General features: G+C 39.3%; 1 protein-coding gene across 1 annotated transcript in view; it reads left to right on the top strand.

Annotated features, from left to right (window-relative positions):
• Positions 1–7125: 7125 nt before the first annotated feature.
• Positions 7126–14285, top strand: part of SPIRE1 (spire-type actin nucleation factor 1) — a 103854-nt gene continuing 96694 nt past the window's right edge. Inside the window, exon 1 of the mRNA XM_009889087.1 lies at positions 7126–7203. Coding sequence (XP_009887389.1) covers positions 7126–7203 — 78 coding nt within the window. The remainder of the gene's footprint in view (positions 7204–14285) is intronic.

Below are 14285 nucleotides of genomic sequence, written 5' to 3' on the forward strand. Positions count from 1 at the left end.
CCTCTAAACCATTCTTGTATAAAGAAGATCACGTTTTAACGTTTAAATTCTTGTTAGCTGCTTTACATGTGTAGAACGCCCAGCAATTTACATTTGGGAAAATAACATTATGAAAGGCTTTTTTTATTGCAGCTTTAGCTGACCTAATGCGGATGAACATGTGGAATTTTTATGAACAAATAGACAGTGTGGCTGATATTTGTTTAGCCTTTAGTTTCTCTTGCCACACTCTCCTGTCTTATCGCTCTGCTGGGAGCAAGAAGAGGTGCTGTGCTCTGGCTGGGAACATGCAGAAGCTTCAGTTGCTGCAAGGGGAGGGAGGAGAAACGTGGTGTCCCCTCATGGGATTTCTAAATATTACTTGGGGAAAATACTAAGAGTAAAGCTGAATTAGAATTTTAGTCAGATATGCATTTTCAGTAGGTTAGTAACAGGGCAAGTTGTGGTGGACAGTTCAGAAATTCCCAGTAACAGTGTCTTTGAGCATTCAAAAATCATAAGGCTTATTCTAGCATACAGTGAGATCAACAGAAAACAAACTGATGAAAAGAATATGGGTTTTTAGGTTAGTTTCTAGGTTTTGGTTAATACACACTCAAATACTTTTTTTTTTATTATTATTTGCAGTTCTATGACTAAATGTTTTTCTTCACATGAACGCTAACATGTAGCGTTTTATCTAAATCACTTGACCTGAGAAGTTGAGATGTTAAACAAAGCAAGATTTGCAGTCGAGTCGTGAGAGTGTGCAGCACTGCCTGCTTTCTTTGGCACAGAGGACACCGAATCGGTTTTGGGGCTCACTGAGGCAAAAAGGAGTTTTTGTTAGTTTTGTGCTTTCTTTTGTTTGACTTGACATGGTGCAACTTATTTGAGCTTTTGTTCCAAAGTGAACTTTTTAGCAACTGGTAAGTTTCTGTGCTCCCCATGACCTACCAGTGTGAACATTTTCATCTTAAACTGTTAAATTTTGTCTGCCACTTACACGTTTGTTATGTCAATCGTGGGAAAAACAAAGCAAGCTCCAAGATCTCTCCTTAATGGCATGAAGGAAAGAATCTGAAGGGTGAGTTCAGTGCTGAACTCTTTGACTATCATTTAGTGTTGATATGTCTTGTAGCACGTGAAGTAAAATATTTTTTATTTACCAAAAGGAAATACAGACAGTAAATTAAACACACATATAAAACAAAAGGGTGACTGAATTCTAAGTGTGTATTTCATCATGTCCTTTTCTTGTATTAACCAGTAGTAATTATGAAGCACCTGTAATGCTTTTAGTACTTCACTCTCAGCAAGAAGTGAAGGTTAAATAATTAACTAGGACAAGGCAAGCTGTTCACACTTAGTAGGTTAAGTCCTGCTTCATTTAAGAAAGTAGGGGTATTCTGTTAAACTGACAGGTTGTTGTTTTTTTTTTTTTTCTTCCATGTATCTGTCCCTAAGCCTGAAACAACCTTGTCCAAGTCTCCTGTCACCATTTCTCATCTGTATTGTACCTTTACTTCCAAGCCTCCCTCTCCTGTTTTCTTTCAAAATCTTAACTTAATTTCTTTCTGTTTCTCCCTAACCAAAAAGTTAATCATCTGCTTTTGTGGGTGTGTGTTACAGCCTCTGCCCAATATTTGATGACTCTCAATGTTACAGAGATGACTCTCTGCTCCAAATGTGTTCTTTCACAGCTCCCTGCACCTCTGCTTGTTTCTTCTGTTGGTCTTAGTGGATGTTGTACTGCCACCTGAATTCACTATTTCTCTGCTATGTATTTCTTATTGTGTCTTTATCTTTCTCTGTTATCTGGACTTGTGATGTTAATGTTATCTTTGACTCACACTTTCCTTTCCTCCAGATGCTTGCCAAATCCTTAATTGCCGTCTGCTAAAAGCACCCCTATCTTCTCTGTTGCCAGGATGATAGCTCAGGCTTTGTGTTTTTTTTGTAGGGTTGTCTTGGCTAATGCTAACTGCCTGCCATCTACTCCTCTCTTGGCAATGATGTAAAATATTTCTTCAAAGTTTCTTTGACAGACTCTTCTCTGGCTACATCGTGGTTTTGGCGTTGCTATATGTTGCTTTTCTCTTCACCACTGGCCTGCATGTTCAGAGTATCTTCTTCCTATTGTAGGTCCGGAGCAGACACTCACTGTGAAGTAAACAAGTTGCTCCATCTGGTCTGTTCGTTCCGGAAGATGTGCCATTCCTTGTGCTGTGCGCTCTTGTTTGCTTTGGAGCAAAGCTCTTACAAATGTTTTGGAGAACATAGATTTGAAAAATGTGCGTGTATTCTTCTGAACTGTGTATTTCTAACTTCTTCACCATTTGGTGATTGTGAATCAATACTTTCCTTTGAGCATACTTCGTAGCATGTCGGACTATGTTTGTTTTCCTGAGCATGTTGCTCGTGCTTGAGTATTGAGTATTTCACTTTTATTCTCAGAGTGAAAGCTCCAAGCAATTCCTAGGTCTTCCACAAGTGTTGCATTTAGTTGGGCATGGAGAAAAATAAATACAGTTGAAACTGCATGAAAACAGTGAAGTAATTGTGGTCTCTGGTCCTTGGCCACCTTTTTGCCTTGTAATTTTCCAAAGGGCTGCTCTTGTTTATAACTCTCTGTATTGGTTACTATTGGAGTTTGCTTTAAACCTACAACTAGTAAGGCATGCAGAAAATAGTTCTTTTTCCTTTTCTTCTTTCTTTTTTTATCTGTCTGCACCCTAACAGAAATAATGTTCTTAATGAACTTTGTTGGCCAGGACATGTTCTTAACAATCAGCATTACTTTTTCATAATACTTTTAGCCTTTGCTGTCCAACTTAATGTACTTGAGGGCTTCTGCTATGGTTTTATTTCGTAAATAACCTTTAAAGTGTAATACATTTTTCTTCAGAATTTTGCCTTTACTATTGTCAGCTCATAGCTTTTTATTCAGAGCTGGTAAACAGAGCTAGTGCTGCACCCATCTTTCTTTATGCAGAGTCTGGTGCTTTTATCACACAGTGTAGGAGACATTTGAAGAGTAACACTGCATGCTTATGGAGAGTCAGCTGCATGTTTATGCCTGTAATGTTTAAAGCATTGGCACTAGGAAAATGTGTTAGAATACAATTTGTTTTTCATGTTTCAGTCTCATTACTGGATGTTAAATAAAAAGTTAATCTGGACAACTTGGGTAAGAATTGTCGACTGAGAGAAAAAGAGAAAAACATGCCATTGTGATGGAGAGTCTTACCACTTATTTGGAAGGATTATAGCAAAATTATTTTTCAGTTTAAAGTACTTCATTCTCTTACACAAGGAAAATGTTTGTTTAGAAGTTAAGGTCTTTTTAATCCCTGGACTCCCAACTTTCTGTAGCGTTGTCTGCTTGCAACTCTCAGATCCTTCAGTTGATTTCTGTGTCTTATTATGCTAGTTATATATGCAAATGTAGTAGCAAACTCTACAGCGTAAAACCCAGCCCAGCAGTAAATGAGGTGTGTTATGAACTTGAGGTTCTATGAGTTGCCCCAGTGACTTAATTCTATGGACGCTAAAGTAGGCAAGACGAATGTTTGGTAGGAGAAAATAAATGCTGTTCTCATTTTAGAGAAAGAAAAATTAAGTTTGAAGACATCAGGCAAATTGCCCAGTGTGACATTTGGACTGCATGGCAGAGCTAGCGTAGAATCTGGATTATTTAAGCCTTAATTGCAAAAGCAAAAATCTTTCTTCAGCTTTCAAATACTACCCGAAATAACAAACCTGTAATTTTGCTGCCAAGAAAATACTAATTCTCTTTATGAGAGACATCTATCTAGACTATAATGAGAGACATTTCATCAAAATACTAGGAATTTCCTTTCAGGATAGGAAATTTACACAGAAAAAAAGGATAGCCTAAATAGTTTAAGATTCTATAGAAGTAGTAACCCATTCTCTTTCAAAATAAATTATCCCTTTTTTTCTGTGTAAATTTCCTAAATAGTTTAAGATTCTATAGATGTAGTAACCCATTCTCTTTCAAAATAAATCTGTTATCTTTCAGGGTTATACATGTGGTTGTTGCCATGCTAGTACAAAAGCAGACTTTACTTTCTATTGTTCACTTGCTGGCAGTAGATAGACCGAGTTTTGTTTCCTAAACAGAAGACAAACTTACCCCTAAATTTCCTGTGTACATTTCAGACAGAAATAATTTCAAAACTGATGGAGAACGTTGGGGAAAAATCAAAATATAGGGTTTCATAGAAGCAAAAAGCAAACCTGAGGGGATTTGAGGTAGGAGTCATATTTAGGTATCAGAAAAAGGAATCTATTCCAGTAATATGGCAAAGAAGCATCAAAAACTAACACAGAATAAGGAAACATTTCTTTACTGCAGTATTTGGAAAGGCAGTGAAACAAATGAAGTGTATTATCATTAAAATGTGGATGAAATAATGTTTAGCTTCACAGTGTGGTAATACTCTAGTAATATGTAGTAGGACAGAACTTGGAGGGGGAAAAAAAAGATCTGCTAGAAGTGAGCAAGCTGGTGATTCTAAAAATAGAATTTCATTTCACAAAATCTGCTTCAGAGGACTGGTATCATTTTTCAGCAGATGTTTCATGAACAAAAATATAATCATTAAAACCAGCCTGAATCTCACTGTGGATTTACAGTGCAACACAGCGTTTCAGTATTCTTCTAGCATTTCAAACGTCATGTTGAAACACAAACTGTCAAATTAGTGAGATTCCAAGTGCTTTCCTGTCAGTGGCTCATCCTTTTGTTTTTGAAAAAGACGGCTAGTATATGTATGAAGATCTTGGTTCTTCAATCTTATGTCTTTGTCGTTATCTAGTTAGATGGATTTTACCAGACAGGGGGCACTGCAGCAGATACACATACACACTGTCTTGCATTTCCTGTCTTGGCATGGAAACTTGAACATTATGGATTAATGGACGATTGTATTTGTATTTTTGTTGTGTACAACTAAAAGATACTATTCGCCAAAGGTAGCTGAATTTGTGACACTTGGGTTTTTGTTTGACGTAGCCGATTACAGATTTTATAAACTGACTGGGAAAGCAAGTTTTCAAAAAGCTTTCTGAGTAGAAGACAGAAAAGTGTTGATTGCTGTGCTTTTGCCCTGTTTAATGGCTATAGGAACAAAGAACATCAGCTGCTTCAGGCGTTATGGTAGTTACAACCTCTGTGGCTTTGATGCAGTGAAACTGAGAATTGTTAGACTTTGAAATGCAGTACCCTTCTAACATCAGTTGTATAGAAACTACAAAACAAAATATTGTTTTCCTCAAAAATTATGCTTTTACAGTCCCACATCCAAAGCAAGTGTGTGTGTAATTACATTTACGCTAATACATAAATTTGGATGAGAAATGTTACTTTGTGTCTTAGTGATAGTTCCTATGTTTATTCAGGACCTGGGTTATTGTGTACCACCGACACACACGACCAGAGGTTCTTACAGCGCTCATCCAAGCTGCTCTGTTGTAGCTCCCTGTGATGTGCAGAAGATCCAGTTCAGAGCATATCCATCCCTCTGAATCACCCAGCACAACAGGAACTTTGTATTACAGATGCGTTCTTTTCTGAATTTACTTTTTTATGATTCATGCTGTTGGAATGTTCTTGACTCACTTCTACTACTCTTTCACATCCATTTCTCCTTTAAAATAATTATTTTTAAATTACTTTGCCTGTCACCTCTTAGTGCCATACCTTTTTAGCTCCTCAGTGAATGAGGATCCTAGTCTGCCTTTTTTTCTGTTTGCACTTAAATAGCTCATGGGCAGTCTACCTCCTGAGAACAGCCTCCTTAAAGCATACTTCTTGTCATCCGCCCATGTTCTGAGTATCTCTGCTGCTCTGGAGAGATCCAGTAACTAAGCATAGAGTTGGTGGTGCTTTCAAGTCCCGCAAAGAGGGAGCAAAGCCCACATCTGCAGAATCCCTCCTTGTAAGGGTGATGAGTGGCTTTTTTAGACCATGTTGGTCTCGTTGGTGTTCCACGTTAATTCCACTACTGTCCCTGGCTTGACCCACTTCTGCCATGGCCCTAGAGGCTGCAAATCACAGAGGTCCTTAGCATCCTAGTTCAGGAGTTCACCTGCAGATCTCGTGAGGGTATCCTGAGCAAAAAAAGTCTTGGGAAAAGAAACAGATATGAATGGATACAGCAAACGGTTGTGTTCAGCCACAAGTTCTGCTAAATTCTGACTGCCCTAAGCCTAGCAGCTGCTGCCATTGCACTGTCTGGTAACACCTACAGCTATAGAGTCTCAGGATCCTGAATGGACAGTTGACTCTTATAGATGCCGTGTCCCTCTTAGTACCTTCTCTCTATCATATGTTCTTGGCATCTGACCTCTGTGACATCTGCTGCGTGGCACTGTGTCCTCTTGATGCTGAGGTGGGAAAATAAATCCTGCTGCTGCAGTCCATTTTAGAGATGTAATTGCTACACAACGTCCCCGATTCCCTCAGCTTCTTCCATTACAGTGACTGACTTAAGGATGTCTTCCAGGATTTCTAGGGTCAAGAAAAACAAGCGTTGTCCTTTTCCAGCCTGCATAGAACACTGTTGGGTCATAAGATGTTAAACAACCTGATTCCTGTATCATGAGACACTGAACGACACAATGTCCTATTGAATTTTTACCTTTGGCAACACATTTACTAGTGTGTCTCTTTATGAAGTTGGTCTTCCTGTTAACCACAGTGTTATTTATGAGGAGACATTGAAGATCCTATGCCAGCCATTCCAATACACACAATTTACTTGTGTTTTCCTTCTGGATGCACAAAGTTTGCAAGCTTTATTACTTGCTCTGAATATGAAAAAATTGTCTTTTAACATTCACAGATCTAAGCCCTTCATATTATCTCTCAGATTTTTGTCTCTACTGTGGAGTAACTGTGGGGGTTGGCCATCTCTACTCAAATCCCTTTGTCATGGCTAATGTGTTGTGCCAAGACTGATTTATATTATCTGTGGTCATGCTGGCTTTGTTGATTTCCATTTATTTCATCAGAGAGTGAAGGTTGGGAATGTTTCCAGCACTGACTTGTTCGGGATGGCCACCAGGAGCTCTGTAACTTCATTAAGCTGTATGGCATTGCTGAAAACTCTGGCAACAATGCCGTTTGCCAAGGACTGTGCAGGACTCCGGCTCTTTGCATGGATGAAGGCCTCTGCGATCTGCTCTTTAATGACTGTAAACTTGTAAGACAGGGCTTGAAAGTGGCCAAAGTTACAATGTTATTGAATTGCAGTTAGAAGGGGCTTTTGAAGGGACCTCTGGTCATCTGGGGTGGGCTAGATGACCAGCATGCTGAAGTCAATGCTAACTTCAAGTTAAATGAGGTTGATAAGGACCTTGTCCAGTCAAGTTTTGATTGCATCCGAGGTCGGAGATCCCACAACCTCTCTGGGAAATCTACTCCTCTGTTTCACCACCCTCATTGTGAAGAACAGATATGTAGATGGTCACCCAAACACAGGAAAAGAAATTCTTAGCAGTAGCTGTAGTTACTTGAAGATGTAATCCACAGGTATGGGTACATTCTTTCTGACTTCTCTTTAATCTGCTAGCGTTTGTTTTGAATTGCAGGTTGAGAAATACTGAGGGCATGGAGGTTAGTGTGCTCAGAACAGAGCACTGGTGTGGCAGCACAACATGAAAGACAAAGGCATGAGCTCCTTCTCAGAATACTTTTAAAGCTAGGGACAGACTTTCCAAACTCTAGTGCCCTTCTGTACTGAAACTTTGTGTTACAGATCTTGAGGAACTTGGGTCACTGGTAATAAATCTTTTGTTCTTGCTTTCTGTGCATAACCTTGTATTTGTACGTTTCGAGAATGGCTGACATGGTTTTCATTCCAGCAATTTCACATCACTCTTCAATGAGTGATCTTAGTTAAACTTTGCAAATCATTCTAAGGTTTTTGTTTGTTTGGATGCAAAGCTTGTGTTTTATCATGCACAGGAAACAAAAATACATAGGTGTGTTTGTATGTATTTATATTTATTTTTGTCATGGTGAAATAGACAAAAAGAAAGCATAGTGGCTATGTTGGTGTTTCCTCTTAGCAGCAGAATTATACTGTTTGGTTCGCACACATGTAAAACAACACCAGGAATTAGTGTGTGTTGCACAAGGAAAAAATAAAGGGAGACGGTAAGTAGATATGTGCTCATTCTGAATATGTATAACTGGGCAAAAAACCAGTTTCCCTTTAAGTGAAATGATAATCTCAAGAGTCATAGAGCCTTGTGACTGATCACAAGTTTTAGAAGAAACTTCAAGTCACCGAACCTAACGTTACATAAAGTTTTTTGTTACTTAACGAGTCTTACACATTGTAGTATTTAAAATACCCAACATGTATTACCATAATGTAGCCAGTTTAGAATTTAATCAAATGATCTTAAAAAGACTGTTAGGCAACCATTGTCATTAGACAGTTAGATATATTTCATTTTCTGATTTAGATTGTATCACTGTTACTTGCAGTAAAGCTGCTGATGAAATGTTTTCCAGACATATGAGACTGGACAGTTTCTACATAAACTAAGTGTTCTTTGTGTATCCTAGATCTTTCTCACTTTGTTGTATGCACCCGTTTTTTTCCACGTGGATGTCTCAAATTTAGATACGTGTTTGCCAGTGATTATTTATATAGTCTTTACGTACTTGAGCATATTTCTTACAGAAGGATAGCTGCTCAGTGTGTTATAGAACATTTGCTCATATATATGTATATGCCTATATATGCTCATATATATATATATGCCTATATAGATAATTCAGTTTTAAAATGAGAAGTCTTCAAGATAAGCACTTTTTTTTTAATGTATGTCCTACATACTAGAAACATTTTCTTAGCTGCTCATTTTGTTAGACTAGCCTAAACATAAGCTGTTGGGAGCACTTTGGTGATTTGTCTGTTCATGTTGCTGTAATGAAATAATTTATATAAAAAATACCCAATCCATGTCTCCTTTTTATTGCTCCTCAAATGCTCTGAGCCAGGGTTATTTTAGCTGTGTATTTATTTGTCTGCAGTATCCTCTCCAAGTATTTGATGGAAAGAAAATTTGGTTGTTTTCTAGGTTCAGGGAGGAGAGAGAGTGTCTAATGCATGGGAGTCCTGAAATATTTTAATAGCTTGGAACGCCCACGCTGACCTCACACACGGAGATGAGGTGTCAGAGAGGGTGCAGGGAGGTTTCAGGGAGGAGGCAGAAGTGTTGCCCTGGCTGCACAGACTACCAGCTGACTCATAGAGTGTCATTGGGAGCGTAGGATGGTCAGATGGCTAGAAGGAATGAACCATTATGTTGGCTAAAGCATTTTAGCTTCTTTAAAGAGAGTCAGAGGTCTGTCTGAAGGAGAAAACAAACAGGATGGAGATATTGCTGCTACAGCACCCACATGTGTGCTGGGGAGGCTCATGCTCCTCAAAATGAGTCTGCCAGTGCAGGAGTCACAATAACATGATAGCGAAGACTGATCTGCGGATGTGAACGTTGCGTGCATGTTTGTTTTCAGTAATTCCTGCAATAGTTGTTGGTATCCTTTCTTTTAAAGGAAGGTCTTATATGATACTGTTGATGGATCTAATTGGTATTAGTTTAATAAACAATATTGGCTTAAAAAGGCTATTGTTCTCTAACATTAAAACCATCAATGACTTTATTACAGGTTTTTTCCAGGACATTCCCAGATATAATAGACTTCATTTAATTAAAAAGTGAACAACATGGGTTTGTTAGTAGGTCTCATGATCAGTTATGAAACAAGTGTAGTGAGCAAATTGCCAAATCTTCTTCATTCAGGAGGATGAAGTTTTGCTTTTCCTGAAGAATATGACTAGTGTTTTGTCTCATAGTTTACGAAAACTCAAGATAAATATAGAGTTCAATGCAGCTGTCTCCCAAGCTAATTTTCAAAGTCCATGTATATTTCAGTATCTTACATTATGTCTGGACACTGGATTGTTCTTGATCTTGACTTCAGACATCTGATTTTTCAGTAACGCTTCATTTTCTGATAGTTGCCATACACTGTATAATAGAAGAATACACACTTTTTCCCCCGTAGTATTTTGGTATTACCTGGTAGCAAAGCACAGCACCCCGTGCCGGAGCCCTGCACACACACCCCTAGGAGGGGTGGGCTGCCCATGCCCAAGGCCACCTCTGCTGCAGTGCGGCTCGAACCTTGCATCAGGTGGCTGTGAGAACAGCCGTCTCAGAGCTGTGAAGAGCCATGAGAAATCTTGTCACAGGCACTCCTTTTTTGCTCAGGAGCAGCATTTAAGCCGAGCCGTTGCATTTTGTCTCTTGAGCTATGCTGCAGCTCTTCTGTGCCCAACCACGTCCCTTGTTGGTCCTGACCTGCTGGCTTGCCTTCCTGGCCAAGCCTCACACCCGCCTCATCGCTGTGGGACTTCTTTGGTGATCGTGGACTGTGGCTGACCCTGGTTTCTGTCACCAGACCTGCTCTGCTTTTCCTGTTTGAGTACCCAGGACTGCGTCCCTGGTCAGTGAGGGCACTGCCCCTGCCTCTGTTGTGGTCACCCTCAGCTCCTGACTTGCCTTCCCTTGCGGAGGTGGCTGCCCTTACTGCTTCCTCACACAGTTTTCTTTGCTCATTCAGAAACACGGAAGCATGTTTCCTTTCTCTGATCACAGCATAAAAAAAACAGTAGAGAAAATAGACATGCATGGGTGCTGAACCCTGCAGGTGAGGATACAGGCACTTCTTTCCTCTCCCTGCGGCAGTGGCAGCCAACACGTACATGTGAGTACAGGTTTGCAGAACGCAGAATACAAGGAATTTTAAGGTAAAGTTATGAAGGGTCTGGAAAAGTTATAGCTTTGATGCCTCATCCATCTTGAGAGTATTGTAGTGGGATATCAAAGTAAATACCAAGGAGTTGTCCTGTGTTTGTCCCAGTGCATTACCATACCCTAAATGCTGACAGGAGTCGGCACGCCTCAGTGTCTGAGAAATTCATTCTAGGTTTGTTGCAGTATTTACATCCACATACTCTCCCCAGCCAGTGGAGATGCTGTAATGACAGGGGCAACATCTGCAGAAGGGCCAACAACCAGCTGGTGAGGTGGTGTGGCCTACCCGTTTTTCCATCTTCCCACCCTTGAGGTCTATTTTATGTGGCCATTGTGAACAAGTCACAATATAATTTGAGATTATTACTGGGATCGCTGTACCTGTTTGCTTGAAGGTCAGGGACTTGTTTGTGATTGAGAGAAATTCCTATGTGGAAAAACAAATGTCTCAATTGTTTCATAGCAAATTATATTTGGAAAGAAATGTTCTCACTGAACTTCTGAGAAGAGAAATTATGATGTCTAATGGCTTTATGAGTCAGAAAAGAGCCGGCTTAAACTCTCAGGCCAGCAAAAATATACAATAAATACTAAATCGCATCTAGTACTGTAAGTGCCCCCCACTTTCATTAGCAGCGTTACCATTATCACACAATACTGCAAAAACAGTTTTAAAGCAAACCAGTATGTTTTGTGTCCCATCTTTCTGAAGAGGAAAGCTTCACTTACCTGTGAATAGGAACTGTGAAAGCATGTCTTTTCTGAGGATACATAACAAAGTAAATAATATGTCCTTTCTCCTCTTGCAACATCTAAACTGGGAGCTGTTTTCAAGGAACATCAGTTTTATAACTTTCGTGGTGTTAATGTATTCATCAAAACTAGCCTTACTTTCATTCCAAAGTTAATTTTGGACTCTACAGAATGCAGAAGATCGTCTTTTGCCTATTTTCATTGCTCTCCAAAGAGGAAGGATGACATACTTCACGTACCTGTGGAGCTCTTAAGTTAGTATTTATCAGATAGTAAGTATTGATTAGATAGCTTTGCTTATGCTATTATTGAGAACTGGCAAAGGAAAAGAAGACTTAAAAAAGCTTCCCTTTCTAAATTGCTCAGACAGTACTTAAGAAAAGCCCAGCAGAGAAGATGACAGTTATTATCTGAGACACGTGGCTGCTCTATGAATAAAAGAATCATGCGTTAAATGAAGACTCTGTTATTTAGTCAACCAGTTATATCTAACAAATCCGACAAGGTGAGCATCCCATCATAATCTGATGCTATCTTTTTCACATCTTTTTGCCTTTTTAGCTCCTCTAATTAGGCTGGGCTATTTTACAAACATAGACAGGCTGCCCAAAGAGGTTGTGGAGTCTTCTACTCTGGAGAGGTTCAAAACCCACCTGAATGCCATCCTGTGCAACCTGCTGTAAGTGAACGTGCTCTGGCAGGGGGGTTGGACCACATGGTCTCCAGAGGTCCCTTCCAACCCTGACTGTTCTCTGATTCTGTGATTACAAACAAGAACAGAAACTATCCATATATTACATGAGGGTTTTTTTTGGGGGGGGCTAAAGTAGCTACAGATTGACTGCACACTGGCTGAGGCTGTGAATCAGGGAGAGTGGTTGGAGTATGAATGGACGTACAGATACTTTTTTTGGTGGCTGTTTTGCAAGAGGTTCCTTCTGTTGAGCATAAGTGTGTCATTTTCTAATTGACATGGAGTGGGCAGAAATTCCCCAACCACATTGTAGTTGAGATTCTTTCACCTTGAGCTGACTCATGTATTTGGGCTGCCTTCAAGGCTTAATGGGAGCAGAGATTACAATGCTTGGATTTGAGCATGCATTTTTTCCGGAAAAGAATTACTTAAAGTTTAAAATATATATATTTTTTATTTTTTTTTTAAATAAAATCTATGTATCTGTGATGTTGCCATCTATGTTGTAATAGCTAATATAAAAGGACCACCTTGGTTGGATAAATGTCTGTCGCTTCAGTCAGAAACGTAACTAACTCTTGGCTCAACAACTGCCTTGCAATGAAAGAGCTTCAGTGTTTCTGCAGGAGTTTGGGCCCCGAGTCTGTCTTGCTGAAAGATTATGACAGACACAGTTTCCAAATAGAAAATACAACGTTTAATACTTGTAGCCACAGGGAATACCTGGCTCTTTATTTCAGCCTGCCTGAGCTATTTCTGAATGCAGATAGCCATGGTGGCCCACAGATCCACGTGGGCGACAGTACTATAAACTAGTTTGCTTGCAGCTCTAGGCTAGTGCAACAGATAGTCTTCTGGCATGAGATGCAGCTTGTTGGAAATTCTGATGGTGTGCATGGTGTGGGTATATCCTTTGTACACTCCAAGTAATCATGCAGAATAGGTGCTGTACTTGCTGCTGAAACATGCTCTTTGGTAACAAAAATGTAGAGTCCTACATACTACTCTTCTCTGATATAGGGTATAATCGACAACTTATTACAGTTATGGGAGAGGTTATTCAAGGTGCTTGGACTCAAGTATTAGGGAGGCAGGGAACCATGGGGTTTTATTTTTCTTGCAAAATGCCTTTTCTTTTTTCTCCTGTTTTTTGATGACTTTCTGTGGCTTTGCCTGTTGCAATGGTTCTCCAATACAAGCACAAAAAAATCTGAAGCGTTGACTTGCAATTTCATTATTAAATAGTATTATTTCACTGTTACATAATGTTGGTGGACTACCCTATGAACATTATTTGGGAAGCAGTATCTTTGTACAATTTTTATATGATTATGTAAATGTGCTTTCCAAAGGAAGATTAGACAGAAGTCACTTTGCAAGAGAAGTACTTGTATGTGCCAACCTAACAGACGTACTCAAAACTAATGTCATATCTTATGATAAGTTAAAAATTGTCATACCATGGATGACTGGTTGAAGCTTCTTTTTTTTTTCCTGTTAGTAGCAGAATGTGAAAGTGGGAAATCTCACAAGACTGCAGGTCTTATATGAAATTCTGCAAGATAGATAAACTTTTAAGGGAATAATGACATGCTATAAATATATTGTGTCTGCCTTTTAGGAAGAATGAAAATATTTTTTAGGATGTTGCCCTCTCATTAGAACAATAGAAACATTCTGTTTCGTAGGTCTCATGACATCTTGCATACTCAGTGTGGGAGTCTTTGGTGATTACAGTTGCCTCAAGCTGTATTAAGCACAGCATCATAAGCATGTAGATAGAAGGGACTTTTAGAAATCTTGTATAATTCTCCCTTCTACGTGGAAGCAGAAAAAAAACCCCTATCTAAATTATGCCATCACCTTTCACTCAGTAGATGGTTTTGTCTTAGAAAAGTACTTGATTTGCTTGTTTATTCTTGTTGATTTGCTTGTTTATTCCTGTACTGCTCCTCTTGGTTCTTGCCCTCACTACCAAGGAAGATGATTAACG

This window comes from Charadrius vociferus, unplaced genomic scaffold (assembly GCF_000708025.1).
Source record: "Charadrius vociferus isolate BGI_N301 unplaced genomic scaffold, ASM70802v2 scaffold65, whole genome shotgun sequence".
NCBI classification, from domain to species: Eukaryota; Metazoa; Chordata; class Aves; order Charadriiformes; family Charadriidae; genus Charadrius; species Charadrius vociferus.